Here is a 19,105-nt window from a genome sequence, read left to right as displayed (position 1 = left end):
CACTAAGTATGGTCAGTGTAGCTGATTCAATAATGCTGATAAAAGGCCTTCAGTTAAACAATGGATTTTGCCATTCAATTCATTCTCATTTGATTTTGCAAATATAACCTTAATTTTTTTCCTCAAGAAAACTGAGAAACTCAGCAATGTGGTTAGGAATTTTCAAAGGTGGAATCCCAGAAAATTTAGACAACATAATGTTTAGAAAAATTATGTGTATATTCAAATATTAATTAAATTAGAGATGATGAATTTCCATGTCCTTGATTCAATATATATCATTTTGAATAGCATAAATTGTCTTCGAATTGATTGTTACATTAAGTTGAAAAAATGGGGAGGGGGGGCTATTATATGCAGATATAAACAAGGTAATGAATACCCAGTAGCACAAAGTGAATGGGAAAATGTTCAGATCAAAAAGTTTATGAATTACAATAAATGTACATTTAGAAACACTGCTGAAAGATCTCACTGGTAACAGAAGGATACCCTGAAAAGCAAGTATTTTAATTGATGCAGATCAAAATAAAGTAAAAACTGTTATGACTAATCCTGATTCAGACCTAAACTGGAGTTCTTTGATGACAATCCTTCTTCAGAAACATTTTTTAGAACTCCATTACTTTGTTCAATATAGCAAATTCTTCTCTGCATAATCTTCCATTAAGGAGAAGATTTTATATCTTACAGGCCATCTCTTTGAACTAGCAGCTAGGTTATAGTACTTAATTTGCAAGGCTCATATGATCAAATGTTCTTCTATATACATAAAACTCCTTAACCATAACTTTTAGAGAAAGCATTAGAATGAAATATCCCTGATGATTAATTTTGTGGTGTGGAGAAAAAGCTTTCTTGTTTGTTTTAGGTATTTTTTTTCCCCGGGATGAGTGATTATGGTGAAGGATTTCTTCCATCTGATCATCAAATCAAAGTACTACAGATTAGAGTGGAATATAGAGAAAATTTTTAAAAAATTCCCGATCAATTTATAATAAATTAACAGAAATCCTGACTTCTAGTTGTCTAAAAACAATAAAAATGAAGCTAGTATAAAAAAATAATTTTGAGATTTATGAAACAAGTGTAACTGTTTAATTTGAAGAAATGTGTATTTCTGTTCCCCAAAATAAGTTCCTAGATTGAGAATTTATGAATTTATTTATGAACCTTGTCGTGAATCTTCAAGGTTTAGGTCTGTTCAGTCTGTAATATAATTCAAGCTTCCCTAATATGTATATCTACATTTATGCTGAGATTCTAGAAATCATGAGCAGCTCCAATATATCTTGAAAGGTTGGCCTAGCCCATAAACATCCATATTTTTTTTCCAAAGACTTTTTTTATTTTTTTATTCTCAAACATATCATTTTAAGTATACATTCACATGTTTGTTATTTTTCTTTACATTTATCATTCTTATACATTTATTATTTCATTTAATAGGTTATAACATACAGTTTGGGTTGCTTTATTTACTATCCCTTCCTCCTGTTGTAACACCATTTTGTTTTCCCTTTTTTCTCCCTCCCTCCATTCTCTACTTCCTTCCTTCCTCCTCTCCTTCCCCTTCCTTCTTCCCCTACTTTTCTCCTACTTCTACTCTTCCTCTTCCCCTTCCTACCCTCTCTCCTTCTCTTTCTCTCCCTTCTATCCTCCTTTCCTTACCTCTTTCTTCTTTCCCCCATCTTCCTTTCATTCTCTCCTCTTCTCTCCCTTTCTTTCTCTATTGTTGTTGGTGTATATTTCAAAACTCAGTTCCATAAACTGAATATGAACCAAAATATAATATCAAAGGTTATATAAGTAAACTGGATTTGTGATATGAAAACCGATCAAACATTAATTTAGATGGAACTTCCCTGTCAGATTCTAGATCAAACCCGCCACAGGTATAGCAATTATTAAAGTTATATTTATTTTTCATGGATTATTATATTGACAAACTTGGCAGTCATCCATTTGAAATTTATGGGAGTGACGTCTGGATCAGAAGTTGCAGATAGCTCAAAGGTATGACCACAAAGTCATACCTTTGTCAGTTTTTAAAATCAAACACATGGAACACATGAAGCTGTACGTCACAACCTCTTCTTCCTCCTCCCTCCTCCTCTTCCCCACAGCATAGATTGTACTTTTAAAAGAAAAATTAGGTTGGCTCACAACCTATCTTCTTATGATTGATTTTCCAGGAAACACTTCCAGGGGCCATTTTACAATTACGCAATTTTGACTCCACTGCTTTTATTAGAGAATATTATTAGTAAGATGTTCTATATTTTTAGATGGGCTTTTATATGTTTGGAGAATTGAAAAAGAGGAAAGTCATCATCAAGTTATCAGCCAACCTCCAGTGAATTCTGAAAAGTCCAGAGGCTTTTTTAAAAAAAAAAATCTGTTCTTTTATTGCTTATATTACTCTATGTTAGTTTCTCTCTACATAGTAGTTTAGAAGCAGCTCTATCAAATCTTTTGACATCATGTTTATGATGTTTATGACATCACTGTCTCCTGGTACAATTGTTTTTTAATATTTTTTTTATAGAAGATTTTTCTGATTTAAAAAAATTCACCTTAAATTCCAGCTCTTAGCAAATAAAATTTCATTGACAATATAATTTTTTTCCGGTTTTTCAAACTTGAAAATTAGTAATTCTTTGTAACTGATCAGTTGGTATGCATGATTTTTTAAAAACAATGTGCTATAATATATTTATACATTAAACTTAGGCTAGAAATCAGGATATTGTGGATTCTAGTTCCACCTTTGGTTAATTTTTGATCAATAAATCTCTCTCAACCCTGAAGAAGATGGCTAACCATTTCAGAGCAATCTTGCCAAGAAAACTTCAGGGACTTGTTCAGGCAATTCAGGCTAATTGGAGGAAATAAGAAGGGAATGGGGGAAGTTTGGCAATGTGTGATCCTCCAAATATTACTGAATAAAAACTTCCATTAAGGTCAATCTGCAATATAATGGGAGTCGTAATTCTACAAAACATAGATGGTTAAGCATCTCTCTCTCCTGAATAATGCGATTCCAATTGATATTCACTGATACCTTTATTAATCAGTCTTTGTAATGTAGAGCAGATAATATTTTCCCTGCTGTATGAAGTTCAAGTACAAGTTAACTTCCCAAGAATTGTGATTCTATTCAGCAGGAGGGTGGAATATTAGGAATAAGTAATAAGAGTGTCTCCCAATAAAACGTAAAATTATTGCTCAAGACCAAATGTTCAATGACCAAAAAGCTGACAAAGATAATTCAATAATTAGTCATATATGCCTTTTTTATACTTTTTACAGAATTTGGAAGCTACCTTCAATGTGTAGAATACAGAAACAAGTGTACTAATTTATGAAAAATGAGCAGGGTGGTAGCAATTCAGAGACACAGAGAAACAGGCTAGCTTTTCAAAACTTGTCATACCCTTTGCAAATTTCTGCCAAATGCTTCAAACAGCACCAAGCATTGCTCCCTTCCTTACCTGGAAAAGCATAAATCCCAATTCCCGTTTGAAATAAATGCTTGTCAGGGTTACATATTCTTGCATAACATAAAGCAAGAGAAGAGGCAGGTTTGGGGGAATGGGCAAGCAAATAGCACGGAAGACTGTACAAGATTGTTCTTCATCTGACAAGACAGACCTCCAGGACTCAAAGTCTCATCAAGTTCTGATGAACTATTCAGTGTAACCATTTAAACATTCTGTCCTCTTAGAGCACAGCTGTGGGGATTTCAATACCCCTCTTTTTGTGGAATGTATCTGATGCTTACACCAATATGGAGGACAGCAACAGCTGCTACCACATGATGTCTCCATCTGAAATTACTGCAAATGATAGCTATGGCAGCAGCAATGATTTCAAGAAACGTTTTACTATTGTTCTCACTGTTAGCCAGGGAACAGCTCCAAGTAGTAGAAATTATATTTATTGCATATAATTCATTGTGTTTTTACTACAGCAGCAATCAGATCTCTTCTGAAGATTTCTGATGTAAAGAATGAGGAGTTTTCAACAAATAATGATTCAGTTTTAACAATGATGTCAGGATTCAAAAAACGGTTACTAATATTTAACACAAAACTCCAGTGAAACTGCACAGCTTCCCCTCTCTATTACCTGAACTTTATGAGCCTCCATGATTGAAGGAAGAATAAAAATAAATATCAAAATTCAAAATCATTGCGCTTCAGAGCTATTGCCTTCAGTGAGAAATAGAATAATTTGCACACAATAGTCAACGTCTCAATATTTGGATTCTAAGAAAAGCAAAAACCTTTCATTGCAATAATTAGAAACCTCTCACTATAAGCATAAAAACAAGGAATGCTCAACACTAGGAATGCTAAGTCCCAAATAGATAGTTGCTTTTGATGCAGAAATATCAAACTTTCTGAAAAATGGGACTGCTTTAATACATTGAGGAAGATATTTCACTTATGCATTGTCCTATGCAATACGCATATTTATATTGGACCTACAGTTTTCTGACAATGAAAGATTTTTGAAAAGAAACCGGTAAGGAAAGGACTGCCTCTCCATGCTGCTCCCCCAATTTCTGTGCATCTTTGCCCCATTGCCCCATCCTGTAGCATTTGAGAATTAGTAGATTTTTGTTCTGTTACATGCACTTAAGTTTAGCATAGATAATCTCAAAGTGTTAAGACATTTCCTCTGTCTTATGGATTCAAATTTTATTTAAATTTTAAAACTCCTCTGGTACCTTCTAGACTTGATTGGTACTTAAAATATGATTATATAGATAAATTAGATCATGTGAGCCCTCAGTTTCAGTTTGTTGACAATTTGTAGCTAAAATGCACAAACTAGGAAAGTAGATTAATAGCACCTGGCACTAGGAATTTATATTGAATCCAGGAAATAAAGGTATAATTGTATTAAAATGGATTGTTAAATTTATACCTCCAACCTTTTAAAAAAAATTGAAAGCAACAGAAGAAAGCTTAATGGGGAAAAGGACTTTGAATTCCTTGTACCAATAATTGACTTGTGAGAATCGAGAGTGATAAACTAGTCAGCATTAGTAGCCATTGACCCAGCATACATTGAATTTTTGGGATAAACATGTAAAAGATAAATTTGTATTTTAGTTGAGCTCAAATTCTGATGACTACACTGACTTTGTAGTTTTCTTGGCAATAGCAAGGAAATGGGAAAGAAGGAGCAGTATAAATGAACTCTTTCTCTCTTAGCTTGACTATTTTATTGTTCCTGTCCTATTGAAGCTTTACTTGCTACTTACTTTCTTTTGGCATTGATCTGTCTGAGTATTATTTCAAAAAGACAGAGGAAAATAATTTACTTTGTTCTCTGTATACAGCTATATGGATATGTTTCCTAAATGGGGCAAAAGACTTGGAGTAAAAGTAAGATTTGAAAGCGCCATGTATTTCCAGAAAGAAAAAGAATTGAAGAGAAGTTGAAATTGTAACAAAAAACTCAAAAAATTAGAATATTGTGCAAAAGTTCATTTATTTCAGTAATACAATTAAATGTGAAACTAATATATGAGATAGACTCATTACATGCAAAGCAAGATATTCAAGTCATGATTTGTCATAATTGTGATGATTACGGCTTACAGCTCATGAAAACCCCAAATCCGCAATCTCAGAAAATTACAATATTACATGCAATCAATAAAACAAGGATTGTACATAGAACAATATTGGACCTCTGAAAAGTATAAGCATGCATATGTACTCAGAACTTGGTTTGAGCCCCTTTTGCAGCAATTACTGCCTCACTGCGGCATGGCATGGAAGCTATCAGCCTGTGGCACTGCTAAGGTGTTATGGAAGACCAGGATGCTTCAATAGTGACATTCAGCTCTTCTGCATTGTTCGGTTTCATGTCTCTCATCTTTCTCTTGGCAATGCCCCATACATTCTCTATGGGGTTCAGGTGAGTTTGCTGGCCAATCAAGCACAGTAATCCCACGGTCATTGAGCCAGATTTTGGTGCTTTTAGCAGTGTGGGCAGATGCCAAGTCCTCCTGGAAAATGAAATCAGCATCCCCATAAAGCTCGTCTGCAGGAGGAAGCATGAAGTGTTCCAAAATCTCCTGGAAGACAGCTGTGTTGATTCTGGACTTAATGAAGCATAGTGGACCAACACCAGCAGATGACATGGCTCCCCAAATCAACACAGACTGTGGAAACTTCACACTGGACTTCAAACATCTTGCAGTGTGTGCCTTTCTATTCTTCCTCCATACTCTGGTTTCCTTGTTTCCAAATGAGATGCAAAAGTTGCTCTCATCAGAAAAGAGGACTTTGGACCACTGAGCAACAGACCAGGTCTGTTTTTCTTTAGCCCAAGTAAGACGCTTCTGACATTGTTTGTTGTTCAGGAGCGGCTTGACAAGAGGAATACAACATTTGATGTCCAGCATCCGTCTGTGTGTGGTGGCTCTTGATGCACTGACTCCAGCCTCAGTCCACTCCTTGTGAAAGTCCCCAACACTTTTGAATGGCCTTTTCCTGACAATCCTCTCTAGGCTGCGGTCATCCCTGCTGCTTGTGCACCTTTTTCTTCCACACTTTTCCCTTCCACATAACTTTCTATTAATGTGCTTTGATACAGCACTTTGGGAACATCCAACTTCTTTTGCAATTACCTTTTGAAGCTTTACCTCCTTATGGAGGGTGTCAATGATAGTTTTCTGCACAACTGTCAGGTCAGCAGTCTTTCCCATGATTGTGATTCCTACTGAACCAGATTGAGAGACCATTTAAAGGCTCAGGAACCCTTTGGAGGTGTTATGGCTTAATTAGCTGATTAGAGTGGGACACTTTGAGCCTCAAATATTGCACCTTTTCACAATATTCTAATTTTCTGAGATTGTGGATTTGGGGTTGTCATGAGCTGTAAGCCATAATCATCACAATTATGACAAATCATGGCTTGCACTCTTGCTTTGCATGTAATGAGTCAATTTCACATATTAGTTTCACCTTTTAAGTTTCATTACTGAAATAAAGGAACTTTTGCATGATATTCTAATTTTTTGAGTTTCAACTGTATTTGAGAAGATAAATTAATATGGAAAAAGATTAGTTTGAGGAAAGTGAAGTTACAAGGTGAAAGATTTATACAATCTAAAGAGAAATTAAAAGTCATAAGTGGATAGTTTATATTAAAGGAGTAGGAAGTTTGATCTACATAAAGCTGTACCTTGGAGAAGATACTGAAAAAAGGAATCCATATAAATAGCTGAGGTTGACGTTCTGAATGGATAACACTGACTTGCCCTTAAGAGGTAACCACAAGGAGGAATTGATGTTGAGGTTTATTTGATTTATATGCTGCCCTTCTCCCAAGGACTCAGGGCGGCGTACAACATTTAAAAAAACCACATAATACAAAAGTTAAAAAGAAATTAAATAGGATATCCCCAAACCCAATTAAAATTGACAATGACACATTTTTTTAAAAAAAGAATTAAAATTAACAGTAATCAATAGTTTGATTTGTTTTGTTCAGGCCAGGTTGGCTTGCTGGAAAAGCCAACTTTGTAGGGCGCGTCGGAAGGACCGGAGGTCAGGGAATATATGAAGCTCCTGGGACAGCTCATTCCAGAGGGAAGGCGCTCCCACAAAGAAGGCTCTCCCGCTGGGGGTCACTAGCCAACACTGTCTGGCTGACAGCACCATGAGGAGGCCAACTATGTAAGATAGCACTGGACGATGGGAGGCTACCGGTGGCAGTAGGTGGTCTCGCAGGTACCCTGGGCCTAAGCCATGGAGCGCTTTAAAGGTCATAATTAGTACCTTGAATCGTACTCGGAAGACAACTGGCAACCAGTGCAGGCCACCTAAAAGGGGTGTAACATGGGAGTACCTGGGTGCCCCCATGACAACCCGTGCATCCGCATTCTGGACCAGTTGAAGCTTCCGGGTGCTCTTCAAGGGCAGCCCCATGTAGAGAGCGTTACAGTAGTCCAGGCGAGAAATGATGAGGGCATGGGTGACTGTGCACAGAGCATCCCGATCCGCACTGCCTTCAGGCATCGGGGCATCACATCGAGGGCATCGTTTGGGTGGTTTGGGGTAGAGATGAAAAGTTGGGTATCATCAGCATATTGATGATACCATACCCCAAAACCACAGATGATCTCACCCAGTGGTTTCATATATATGTTGAACAGGAGGGGTGAGAGAACTGACCCCTGGGGCACCCCACAAGTGACGTGCCTCGGGGTCGATCCCTGCCCTCCAGTCAACACAAACTGCGACCGATCTGGCAGGTAGGAGGAGAACCACCGTAAAACGGTGCCCCCCCACTCCCAACCCCTTGAGTCATCGCAGTAGGATACCATGGTCGATGGTATCGAAAGCCGCTGAGAGGTCTAATAGGACCAGGACAGAGGAACAGCCCCTATCCCGGACCTGCCCGAGATGATCGACCAATGCCATCTCTGTGCTGTATCCAGGCCTGAAACCCAACTGAAACAGATCCAGGTAGACAGCTTCATCCAGGGACTGGGGAAGCTGACATGCTACCGCATTGTCAACAACCTTCGCTACAAAGCGAAGGTTGGAGATCGGACGATAGTTGGCTAAAGAAGCTGGGTCCAGGGAAGGCTTAAGGAGGGGCCTCACCACCGCCTCCTTCAAGGCGGTGGGAAAGAACCCATCTCTTAACGAAGCATTGGTAATCGCCTAAGACCTTTGGCTGAAAAAAAAGGTCCCTTGCTTTTGGAATGGATTGTTTATTTGTTTTTGCAAGTATGTTGAAAAATACTGCTGAAAAGAAGGCATTTTAGAACTGTAACTCAGGTTTTTTTAAAAAATAATACGTTATTAGTATATGATTACCATATTTGTAATTATTTTGATTCAATCTAAACAAAGACCTTAGGGATTGGTTGATAATTTGAAATTTGTTGTCAGCATTTTTTTTCTTGCATTGGCTTGTTTTATTTATTCGCCTTAATGGGAATTTTCTGTTTTTCTATATATCTCAATTAAGTTTTCCTCCTTATTTTATTCTTTGTTTACAAAATGCCATACAGTAATCTGAATAAGGTTAATAGATCTTTTGAAGATTGCGGTGTGCAAGGCATTGTTTTGGGCAAAGATTGTGGTTTGTTAGCTTGAGTATTCTCTAGATCTTTAATTCTGATTTCCCCAAAAAGGTCTGTTTCAGAATCCATTAATGTGGGTTTTATCAATCTCCCTGTCCTTTATTTACAACAGGAAAAATTGTCCATATATTTTCCTATTTAACTATGCATTTGTTTTTGTTATAGGGCAATTGCTGTTGTAAGATGACAGTTCCATTGCCTTACCAAAAATATAAAAAACTTCCCGCAATTTTACTATTGTTACGATTACCCTACCATTAAGGTAAAATAATCTAGCAGTGAGATTGCAGAAAGATTTTAAGAAGAAATAGCTAATTTGAAACATTTGCTGTTTCAACAGCAACACTTCCTAGAGCAATACAAATGCATTGGAAATGTGTACCTGTCACAGTGATAGATAATATGATGTATTTCTTGCATTGTCCCCCCTCCCCTCCCCCATAATCTAAGTTTTAATAAAAATATAAAATAATGTCATTACAGCAACATTTTAAAATTTATACACATACACATACATATATATCACATCCTTACCCCTGAGGAAACCATTTAAATTTTGCTAGCAAACTTATGATTCTAGAAAAGGTCTCATCTTCATATTTCATCTTCAATCTTAGCTTTGCTTTGGAGGTTTTTTCAGCAAGTTTATTAATTTTCTTACTTTAAAAAACTGGCTATTTTCTGCAACAATAAGCATATATTAGAAATAGAATTCACCTTTATTTTTTGGGAGATGATCTGCTTATTAATTTCTAACAGACATTCAGGTTCCCTAAGTGAATTGTATCCTAATTAGATGGAGAACCAGTACAGTATTCCTATCTATTTTCTTCCTATCTGTCAACTGATCTAGCAGTAGTATGCTGTTACATGACAGCAAAAATATTCATTTATATTTTATCTGCTAGTATTAGTAATAGCTCAATTAGTCCATTATGAAGAATGGGACATCATAAAACTCTGTTTGAGAATCTTTAAAGGTTTTTTTATTATTATTTTAACAACATTTTACAATGTTACTTCTAAATATATTCTGTTATTCTACTGGACAATTTTGATTCTATAAGCAATATGTTTGCATGACAGTTAGGTATGGGTTTTTGGATCAGTGTCAATAATGATTTCAATATAGCAGATATTTATTGCAGACCTAGACTCTCTTACAATTAGTATCTTTGCTTTTATGTAATTCTTTTTTAATAATCTTTTTTTAAAGGAGATATTTTTCAAGCTAACTTTCTGATTTTTTTCAAGAGTTTCTCCAGTATGTAATTGGATGAAAGTTGTAAGTTAAGATGACTTTGTTAAAATCTCAATAGTTTATACTCTGAACCCTGTATAACTGAGTCTATCTAGTTAAAACATCATTGGTGAGCTGTGTTAATTAGATGGCTAATTTGGAATATATAAACTTGACAGTCTGTTGAACAGACAGATTTTCATTTCTATAGGTAAAGGTATATGTAATCTGTATTTGTAATATTTAGCATGAATAAGACAATAAAGAAAATGCCATTGCCATTTATTGTTTTTTCTGAGTCAAAACCATTGCCTAAATTATATTAAAAGAATTTGATTTTACTGGATATTATCTATTAAGACAACTGCATGCATAGGGTTTACACAGATTTCCAGTATACGTAGCAGGTGTTCAAGTGATAACTCTGTTGCAAGAGATTATATATCTGCCAATAAATGTCCACAAGAAGTATGGAATTCCTCTGACAAACAGATGCAAGTAGTGTTGTCACTGTAACCAAAGCTGCTTGCACAGGCATGTGTTCTCTTTAAGGTCTATCAAGAAGCAACTGCCTTTCTTTCCCAAATAAATCTCATGCATAATTCCCATGAGATTCCGTTGTAGCCATTAAAGGTTGATGAGGCACTGTAATGGTAAGACAGCTGTGGTGTGTAGTGTTTCATTGCATGATTTAGAATTTTTTTTTGGGGGGGGGGTGAATAAGAATAGTTCTTTCTTTAAAAAAACATTATTACATTTTAAAAAGTAACAGGAAAAAGGGGGGAAAGGGAATAAAAATGGCAAAAAGTTAAAAAAAAATAAAAAAGGTGCAGGAAGCAAAAAAAAGACTTCTGACTTTTTTCAATACTGATAAAAATGAATAATTAGGCATTCTCTTACTCAATAAAACATTTATAATATTTCTGCAATCTTACATGAACTTGGTCATTTAAAAATTGGTTCAAAAATAATTATTGATCATTAATAAAAAATAATGTTTAAAAACAGACCTAAGCAAAATGCTAAAATAATCAAAGTAGCCAATTTTAACATCTCCTTTAATTCATTTTTCCAAATCCACTCTTTGTCACTAATTTTACATTAATGACATTTTTGTGCAGTATATTGTATTGCCTGACTAATATAATCCTGAAAAAAAGAAATTTCCTCCATTATATTCATCCAGTATAACAAGTTTCCTAATCTCAATTGCGTATCCATCCTTACATTATTTTTAAAAACTAATACTGTATTGAAATTGTTTTGAAATGCCTCAGTCCTTAAACTAACATATTTACCAATAATCAAAGTTAATTCTATTCTTACATGATTAATTTAGCAAACTATCAATTCAAATACATTTATATCTTAATTTTAAAATAACTTATTAATACATACATCCCTTATTAAAATCAATTTATTTTCTAAATTCTCTATCAAATGTATATACAATTTTATTAACAAATAAAATTTTCTTATATATTATTCTCTTGTTCTTTCTAAATCAAAATTTCTTTCAATGAAAATTATTTATTCAGCATAATCAGTACAATTAAAAAAAAATTGGGCACCATCTTACTGTACCCAATCTTCAGAACAACACATCCAACAAAATCAACTATTGAAATCTTTATATAACACATCTTAAATAGGCATGCCACTTTTTATATCTTCTCTTTCCAACATATGCCTCCTACTTTTCTATTTCCTCCAGGCCTTCATTCAGACTCCAGGTTGTTGGTGGTCATGTAGTCCCTACTGTTAAGGTTCTATTACATCTTGATCAAAATCTTGTATATTTGTGGTAAGGAAGTCAGTTCCTTTGAATGAGAACCTTTCAACCTTTGAAAGTTCAAAATCACATCTTTCACTTGATCTAGTGAAATCAATAGATTTACTGCTTAGTGTACATCTAGTAAAACAAAATGTTATTTTCTTTTTCTTAAATTTCATAGAGATTTCTTTCAAAGTAGTTAGGTTTGCAGGCTTTTAATCTTAAAATGATTACAAAAACTTGTTCCTGTTCTTTTTTCAATAGACCATAGAATCATTTAATACTAAATCTGTATTTATTGGTTGTCGTTCTTCCTCATTTTTATTATTATTTTATTTATTTGTGTTTATTTCTTTCATTTATATGCCACCCATCTCATTGTGGAGCAACTTGAGTGGCTTACATCATAAAACAACTATATAAAATAATTAGTATGTTAAAAACATAAGGATTAAAATTAAAAAGATTAAAATTTTAAAAAAAACGATTAAAAGGGACCAATATATAAACAGGGTAGAATTGAGATGAATGTTCCACACAGATAATATCCAATTTATTGTCCACTATTTTTCAGTTTTCTCAAACTTGACTTCAAAGGATTGTAATGATTTTTTAAAAATAGAAGTTCCATCTCTAAGAATATACTCTAGTTCTTCTTTTCCCATCATATTGAATAGCACATTCTAGTGGCAGATGATAATTGTAATTTATGATTTCTTAGTAAAGGAAGAGGAGGCATTATAAAGAGCTCTCCCAATTACATTCATCAATAGATCCAAACCAACCGACATAGAACTACCCACTCTCATGGCCTTCCGAAAGGCTATTAAGACCTGGCTATTCTGGCAAGCCCCGGGCTGTTGAACTCATGGCTGAGGTCCATCCCCAATTAGACTGGGTGTATGTTGTGGCTTTTTAAATCTATGTTTCTGTGTTTTTAACTTTTTTATTTTTAAATGTATTGTTGTAAGCCGCCCAAAGTCCTTCGGGATTGGACGGCCTATAAATTCATTAAATGAATGAAATGAATGAATGAATGAATGAACTAAGTAAAAACAAATTTTATATGAGACAGCATAGAATTTTGGCATATTATCCAGATCACTAGGAGACATTTTTCTCCAAATGCTTGGGATAGTTTTAATATCAGTTTGAAATGTTTAATAAAAATAGTTATTCAAAGAATGCAATTAATCTTTATTGTGATTTTGTTTTAGAGAAATACCATTATCTTTATAAAGTTAGGGTCTAGCTCTAAAACTATTAAAAATGTTTAGATTTTTAAAAATATCAATAAAATGTTACTGTTCTTTGTTTTTTAGTGTCGTCCATCCAGAGGCCGGAAGAGAGGCTATTGCTGGTGTGTGGATAAATATGGGCAGCCACTCCCTGAATATGATGGGAAAGGGAAAGGAGAAGTCCATTGTTACAATTTAGAAAGCAAATAAGAGGAGGCCACTATCTTCCATGGAGTCTGTATATGGCATCTTTACCAGTCAAGGCCTTGGAGTGACTGGGCTACAGCATGGAATGCATTGGACTTGGGAATTCTGAGTTTTGGCTCCTATCTATATTGGGGAGAGTCAATAGCTCTGGATTCTGCAGCTGCATCCTGCCACTGATTCACTTTCTGCTTTCCATAGATTTATATAGGGAGCTCTGAAATCCCAGATAAATCTGCACTATTGATCCCCAGAATGAATAAGAATAGCAAAAAGAGGCACTTCAGAATGGATTCAGGGAGCATCCACTCACTTTGGTTTTCGTTTTTTAAATAATGGCCTGTGACCAATTTGATCCCGAAAGATAATCATGCTTTTATTTTGAAGAATTTGTAGACTGTAATCATTGTGAAGATATAGCTATGACCCAACCCAAGCTAAGCACTTTTAAGTTACATTGGCTATCCAAATATTTAAACATCTTCCATTGAAATAAAAGAAACTTACATTGCAATCTCTAAGCTTAAGAAAGAGTCCCATTAAATTCAGTGGGAATTTATAATTGATAAATGTGTAGGATTGTGCTATTAATAGTGCTTATCTTGGCTGAATCAAACTCAAGGTTTTAAACTAAGCTGTTTTTTTATACAGGTCTTACAAGAACTTTATTTCACGGGTAAAACATGTTTTATTAAAAGAAAAAGCTCAAAGAACTTTTAAAAGACACATGTTTCTACTTGGTTATTTTTCCTGTCAAAATATACTGTATTATGACTATTCTGTTAGTCTGTATTTAATATAATTTTTTAATAAAGTATTTAAATGTAACATCAACATCAATGTTATCCAATCATTATGGTATATGCTTCCAAACTGTCTTTCACAAAGACTTACCAAGGTCGATTCACGTTAAACAGACAATTTAAAAGTAGAGTATCCACTGTTTGTGGATCAATCAATATTTACAAAATTCTAGATACAGAAAAGGCATTTTCATTAGTTAAAGTGCAATGTTCATTAAATTTTAATTAGCATTACTCACGAACCATTGTCCAATACTGAGTATCAGAATAACAGACTAGAGTTGGAAGAGACCTTTGAGGTCTTCTAGTCCTACCAACCTCCTCAAGCAGAAAACCAAAGACCATTCCAGACAAATGGCTATTTAGTTTCTTTTTAAAAGCCTCCAGTGATATAGAACACCACAACTTCTAAAGGCAAGCTGTTGCACTGGTTAATTGTTCTCACTGTCAGGAAATTTTTCCTTAGTTCTAGGTTGCTTCTCTCCTTGATTAGTTTCTATCCATTGTGTCTTGTCTTGCCTTCTGGTGCTTTGGAAAAATTAATTGACCCTCTTCTCTTTGTGGCCACCTCTCAAATATTGGAACACTTCCATCTCAAAATTACATTTCTTGACACTAGTCTGAATCAGTTTCCAAATATTGATTAAATCAATTGAGTAACCATCAGGCAAAATTTGAAATGGTAAATAAAGAGATAAGGATTTGATTACAACAAATACATATCAAGTACCTTACTAGGCCCTTAAATAGAGTTTAGTCATAGAATTACAGCACATGAAAAATGCTTTTCAAAGTGATATCTGATCTACAAAAGTTTATACTATATTAAATTTGTCAATTTTTAAGGTGCCATGATATTCTGTTGTCTTAGTTTAAGCAGATATCTGAACAGCCTGTTTAAAGATTTATCTATTTGTTCCTTGTTTCCAGTATTCATAATAAATGGATTCCAAAATTCTTGACATCACATTCTAAGTAAATAAAATAAAGACAATTTCGTGTAAGATACTGGACTATACGAAGATTTATATGGGAAAGGATTATGTGTTTATTTGCACTTATTATTTTTAGTTAGTTTTTAAAAGAAAATACTAAGCAAACAATGTCAAAGCTATCTCTTAAAATTCATAGAAACTATAAAATTTTGTTGCAATATTTCTGGTTTTGACTTGTATATTAATGAGGAGGTTACTATATGAGACAGCAATTAATCCAGTTAGAAAAAAAAACAATTATCAGGAATTGAATTGATTAATTTTCAGTTTACTTTGAATTACAATTAAATTAAATTGGACTATATCCAATTAAATGCAAATATCCAATTAAATTAAATATTTTGCAATATTTTGCAACTTATTCCAATTCTTTAACAATATAAATGGGATTAGACTCACTATCAGTTTAGAATAATTGTTTTGCATTCTATCAAAAATGTAAGTTCTGTTTGCTAACCATAATTAGCATGGGATACAATTCAGTAAAATATGTGGAATCAATTATTTTTGGCATACAGAAAACAGTGTTATATATAAAATTTACTGCTGGTGTTTGGACTTGGTTGGTGCTCTTAGTGAGGAAAGACTTAATGTTTTAGAACAGGGGTGTCAAACTGGTGGCCGGGGGCCCAGATGCAGGCCATGCCCATCCCAACTCTGCAAAGGCAAAAAACCATGACAATACATCACGTGACACGATCAAGTCTGACACCCATGTTTTCAGAATGTAATTCTGAAATTTCAAATGAACATGTAAAATATTTAAAATTATATCCAATTACTGGTAATTGTTTTAGATAATTCTGGAAAATATATGAATAGAAAATACAACAAATATGCTTTATGTTCCATATTAAGAATGCATGGGTATTCTCAAAGCCATTTCATTTAACATGGAGCAGAGTGAAATAGGTAGGAATTAGGTAATGATAAGATGTAGCACCTTATAATGAAGTAGGAAACACTTTTAATATTCCAAGCAAGTAACGAAAGTCAGTTTATTGATTTGCTGATGTGGCTATTGTTCAGATATAGAATAGGGAAAAGGGGGAATTTAGTGAATGTAAGCTGAATAAGTCTGTGTTAAGTAATTCAAAATAGGAATTCAAGAACATAAGCAGGGGTGGGCTTCAAAAATTTTAGCAAGGAATTCTCTGCCCGGTTGGTGGGTGGATGTGGCCATGGTGGGCATGACCTAGTTGGCCTACATCACAGCCGAGGGGGGCATTTTTGCCCTCCCTGGGCTCCGGAGGCTTCAGGAGGGTGAAAATGGCCTTCCCAGGCTCCAGAGGCCCTCTGTTTCCAGCCTTCCCCAATCCTCCATGCATGCCCTGCACTTACCTGCCACCAGACTCCTGGGAGGGAGTGGGTGGGTGGGGCCAGCCAAGAGTGGGATTTGGGGGTTCTCCAAACTGCACAGAATCTTAGCTAGAGGTTTTCCTGAACCCATGCGAACCCCCAGCAGCCCCTACATAAAAGCCTGATATATTTGGAATTTATATTGAGGGAGCAATAAATACATAGCTATATAAATTACCACTTTAAAAAGCTAATACTGTCAATAGATTGGTCTATTATATCCCAGTTCCTCTAGAAAAGTACTTTTTTCATCCACATATAGTGCAATAGTCTCTGGAGCTCACCTTCCATTTCTCTGGCATGCACAGCTAGAATACATATTAGATATTTGTGCATAAGGAGAAGGAAGGTTCAATGCAGAGCTAAACCACAGAATTAATTAGTTTTAGTACAGTCTAAACATATGACTAAATTCTATATAAACAGCACAATGTAATCCTTTATTAAGTAATGGTTTTATAAATCTTTTGGGAAATCATGTTTGGTATCTCTGCAAGCATTAAACAGAGATTTCTGTATTAACTTTTCAAATTATATTTAAAGAATGAAAAATGCTGAGCAATATAGCAGAAGATTTTTTTATTGAAAAATGATTTATATGGGGAGCTGTTTTGAAAATGGGGGATTTGTACATTTAAAGTTATCTTGACTGCTTTGGGGGGGGGGAGAACTAGACTTATTCAGAATGCCTAGAACAAGTATCCCGATGAGCCTTTGACAGAATTCTCTAAAAAGCTACTGGTGTTAAAAGCTACTGATCTTGTCTTATCCCATCACTTGTTGCTAGAAAAAAATGTGTAAATGAGGGTAAAGGTTCATTGTGGACTTATTTCCGAAAGTTTCGTTATCAGACTAGGTAACATCTTCAGCAGAGTTTAGACAATGTCTGCTGAAGATGTTACTAGCCTGGTAACGAAACATTCAGAAACCAGCTTATAAGCTTGGAGAACAAACCTTCACCCTCATCCTATATCCAAGCTACAGACATTCACCATCATTACAAATTGTATAAATCTTCCAGCACATCTGAACTCCAGTTAAGCTTTGAAGGCAGTAGAGAAGGTTGGATCAAAGATGTATGCAGCAACCTACGTGTTTTGAGTAACATTCTTCTCCAGTGCGCTGCTTGGAGAGTCCAAGCGTGGGTTAACACAATCTATCTGCCCTAGGACTGAGTTTTTTCTCTTGGCCACACCTCCCTTTGCCTCCATTTATCCAGTTTAAAAAACTCAGTCCGCCCATTTGGACTGTTCTGGGGAGCGCTCCAGTCCTAGAACAGATAACTAGACTCCCCATGTTAGTTTGCATCAGTTTTTTACTTCAGTTTTTTTTCATTTGATAGTCCTACGAGGATCAGAAATTCATTCTACAGGTATTTAAGCTGCTGAAGGGGCTCCAGGCCATTTCTTCACCTGCTGGTTGCACGCGGAGCATGGAACATGAGTGGCTTGTCTGGCGGTGGCTGGCGAGTGAGGGGACAGTGGGAGGCTTCCTGATCAGCGCTGTTCCCCACCGTGCCATCGCGAGGGTCGCGCGGAGCACCTGAGCGTCCGGCGAAGACGGCGGTGCTCTTCCTGCCTGGTAGAGGCGGTGGGCATTTTTTGGAGCTTCACGCACTTTCACCTTCAGCTGCGCGCACAGCGGCTGCCATTTTGTGGAGACTTGTGGACGAAAGAGACTTGAGCGCCATCGGAGCGAGGAGAAAGGAAGTTTGCAAGCCTCTCAGCCACAGACCGCCACCGAGGAGTGCGGGTCTTGTCCGGGGCGCCGGCCAGGCCTGCCTTCCTGTTTCCCCACCACTCGGAACCTCCAAGGGAGGCAGGAGGAGGGAATCCGATCTTCAGGCGGCCCTCTCCTCCCCATTGGTCTGCAGGTGCTCTGACTAAGTGCCCGATGCCCAGCTGCTGCATCAACCTTCTGGTCTGCACAGAGGACAATGGCAGACAATGGCATGGAGGCGCAGGAGGTGCAGGCAGGGACCTCCTCTAAACGCAGCAGGCTAGACCCTACACCTAAGGGAAGGAGGGAATGGCACCAGCAAGAAAGCTTTCCCGGGGACCTCTGGGACTGGTGATAGGGCAAGGGAAGGTTCCCAGCAGATTGGGCCCATTGAGGCCAAAGCCCCACAACCACAAAGGTCCCCCATGCCTGTGGGCCATGAGTTGGGCTTGCCCACATGTCATGGGGAGATGCGGGACTCTCACTCCTCCCAGGGCAGCAGGTCCCCATCCCTGATGGAAGAAGGGTCTGGGGGAGCTTCCCCAGATGCCTCCTGGGGTTACCCCGATTCCCCTAGCTCATCTCTCAGGGATGTGCTGGGACCCTTCCAGGGTCTCCTTCCAGCGGAGGAGGGATCCAGCACAGGGAGGCG

General features: G+C 36.3%; 1 protein-coding gene across 1 annotated transcript in view; it reads left to right on the top strand.

Annotated features, from left to right (window-relative positions):
- Window positions 1-14,411, top strand: part of IGFBP3 (insulin like growth factor binding protein 3) — a 34,279-nt gene extending 19,868 nt beyond the window's left edge. Inside the window, exon 4 of the mRNA XM_032237792.1 lies at window positions 13,458-14,411. Within this exon, the coding sequence (XP_032093683.1) occupies window positions 13,458-13,583 (126 nt within the window). The 3' untranslated portion in view covers window positions 13,584-14,411. The remainder of the gene's footprint in view (window positions 1-13,457) is intronic.
- Window positions 14,412-19,105: the final 4,694 nt, after the last annotated feature.

The sequence above is a fragment of the Thamnophis elegans genome, chromosome Z (genome assembly GCF_009769535.1).
Source record: "Thamnophis elegans isolate rThaEle1 chromosome Z, rThaEle1.pri, whole genome shotgun sequence".
NCBI classification, from domain to species: domain Eukaryota; kingdom Metazoa; phylum Chordata; class Lepidosauria; order Squamata; family Colubridae; genus Thamnophis; species Thamnophis elegans.
Note: the sequence above shows the minus strand (reverse complement) of the source record. Positions and strands in the feature narration are given on the sequence as shown.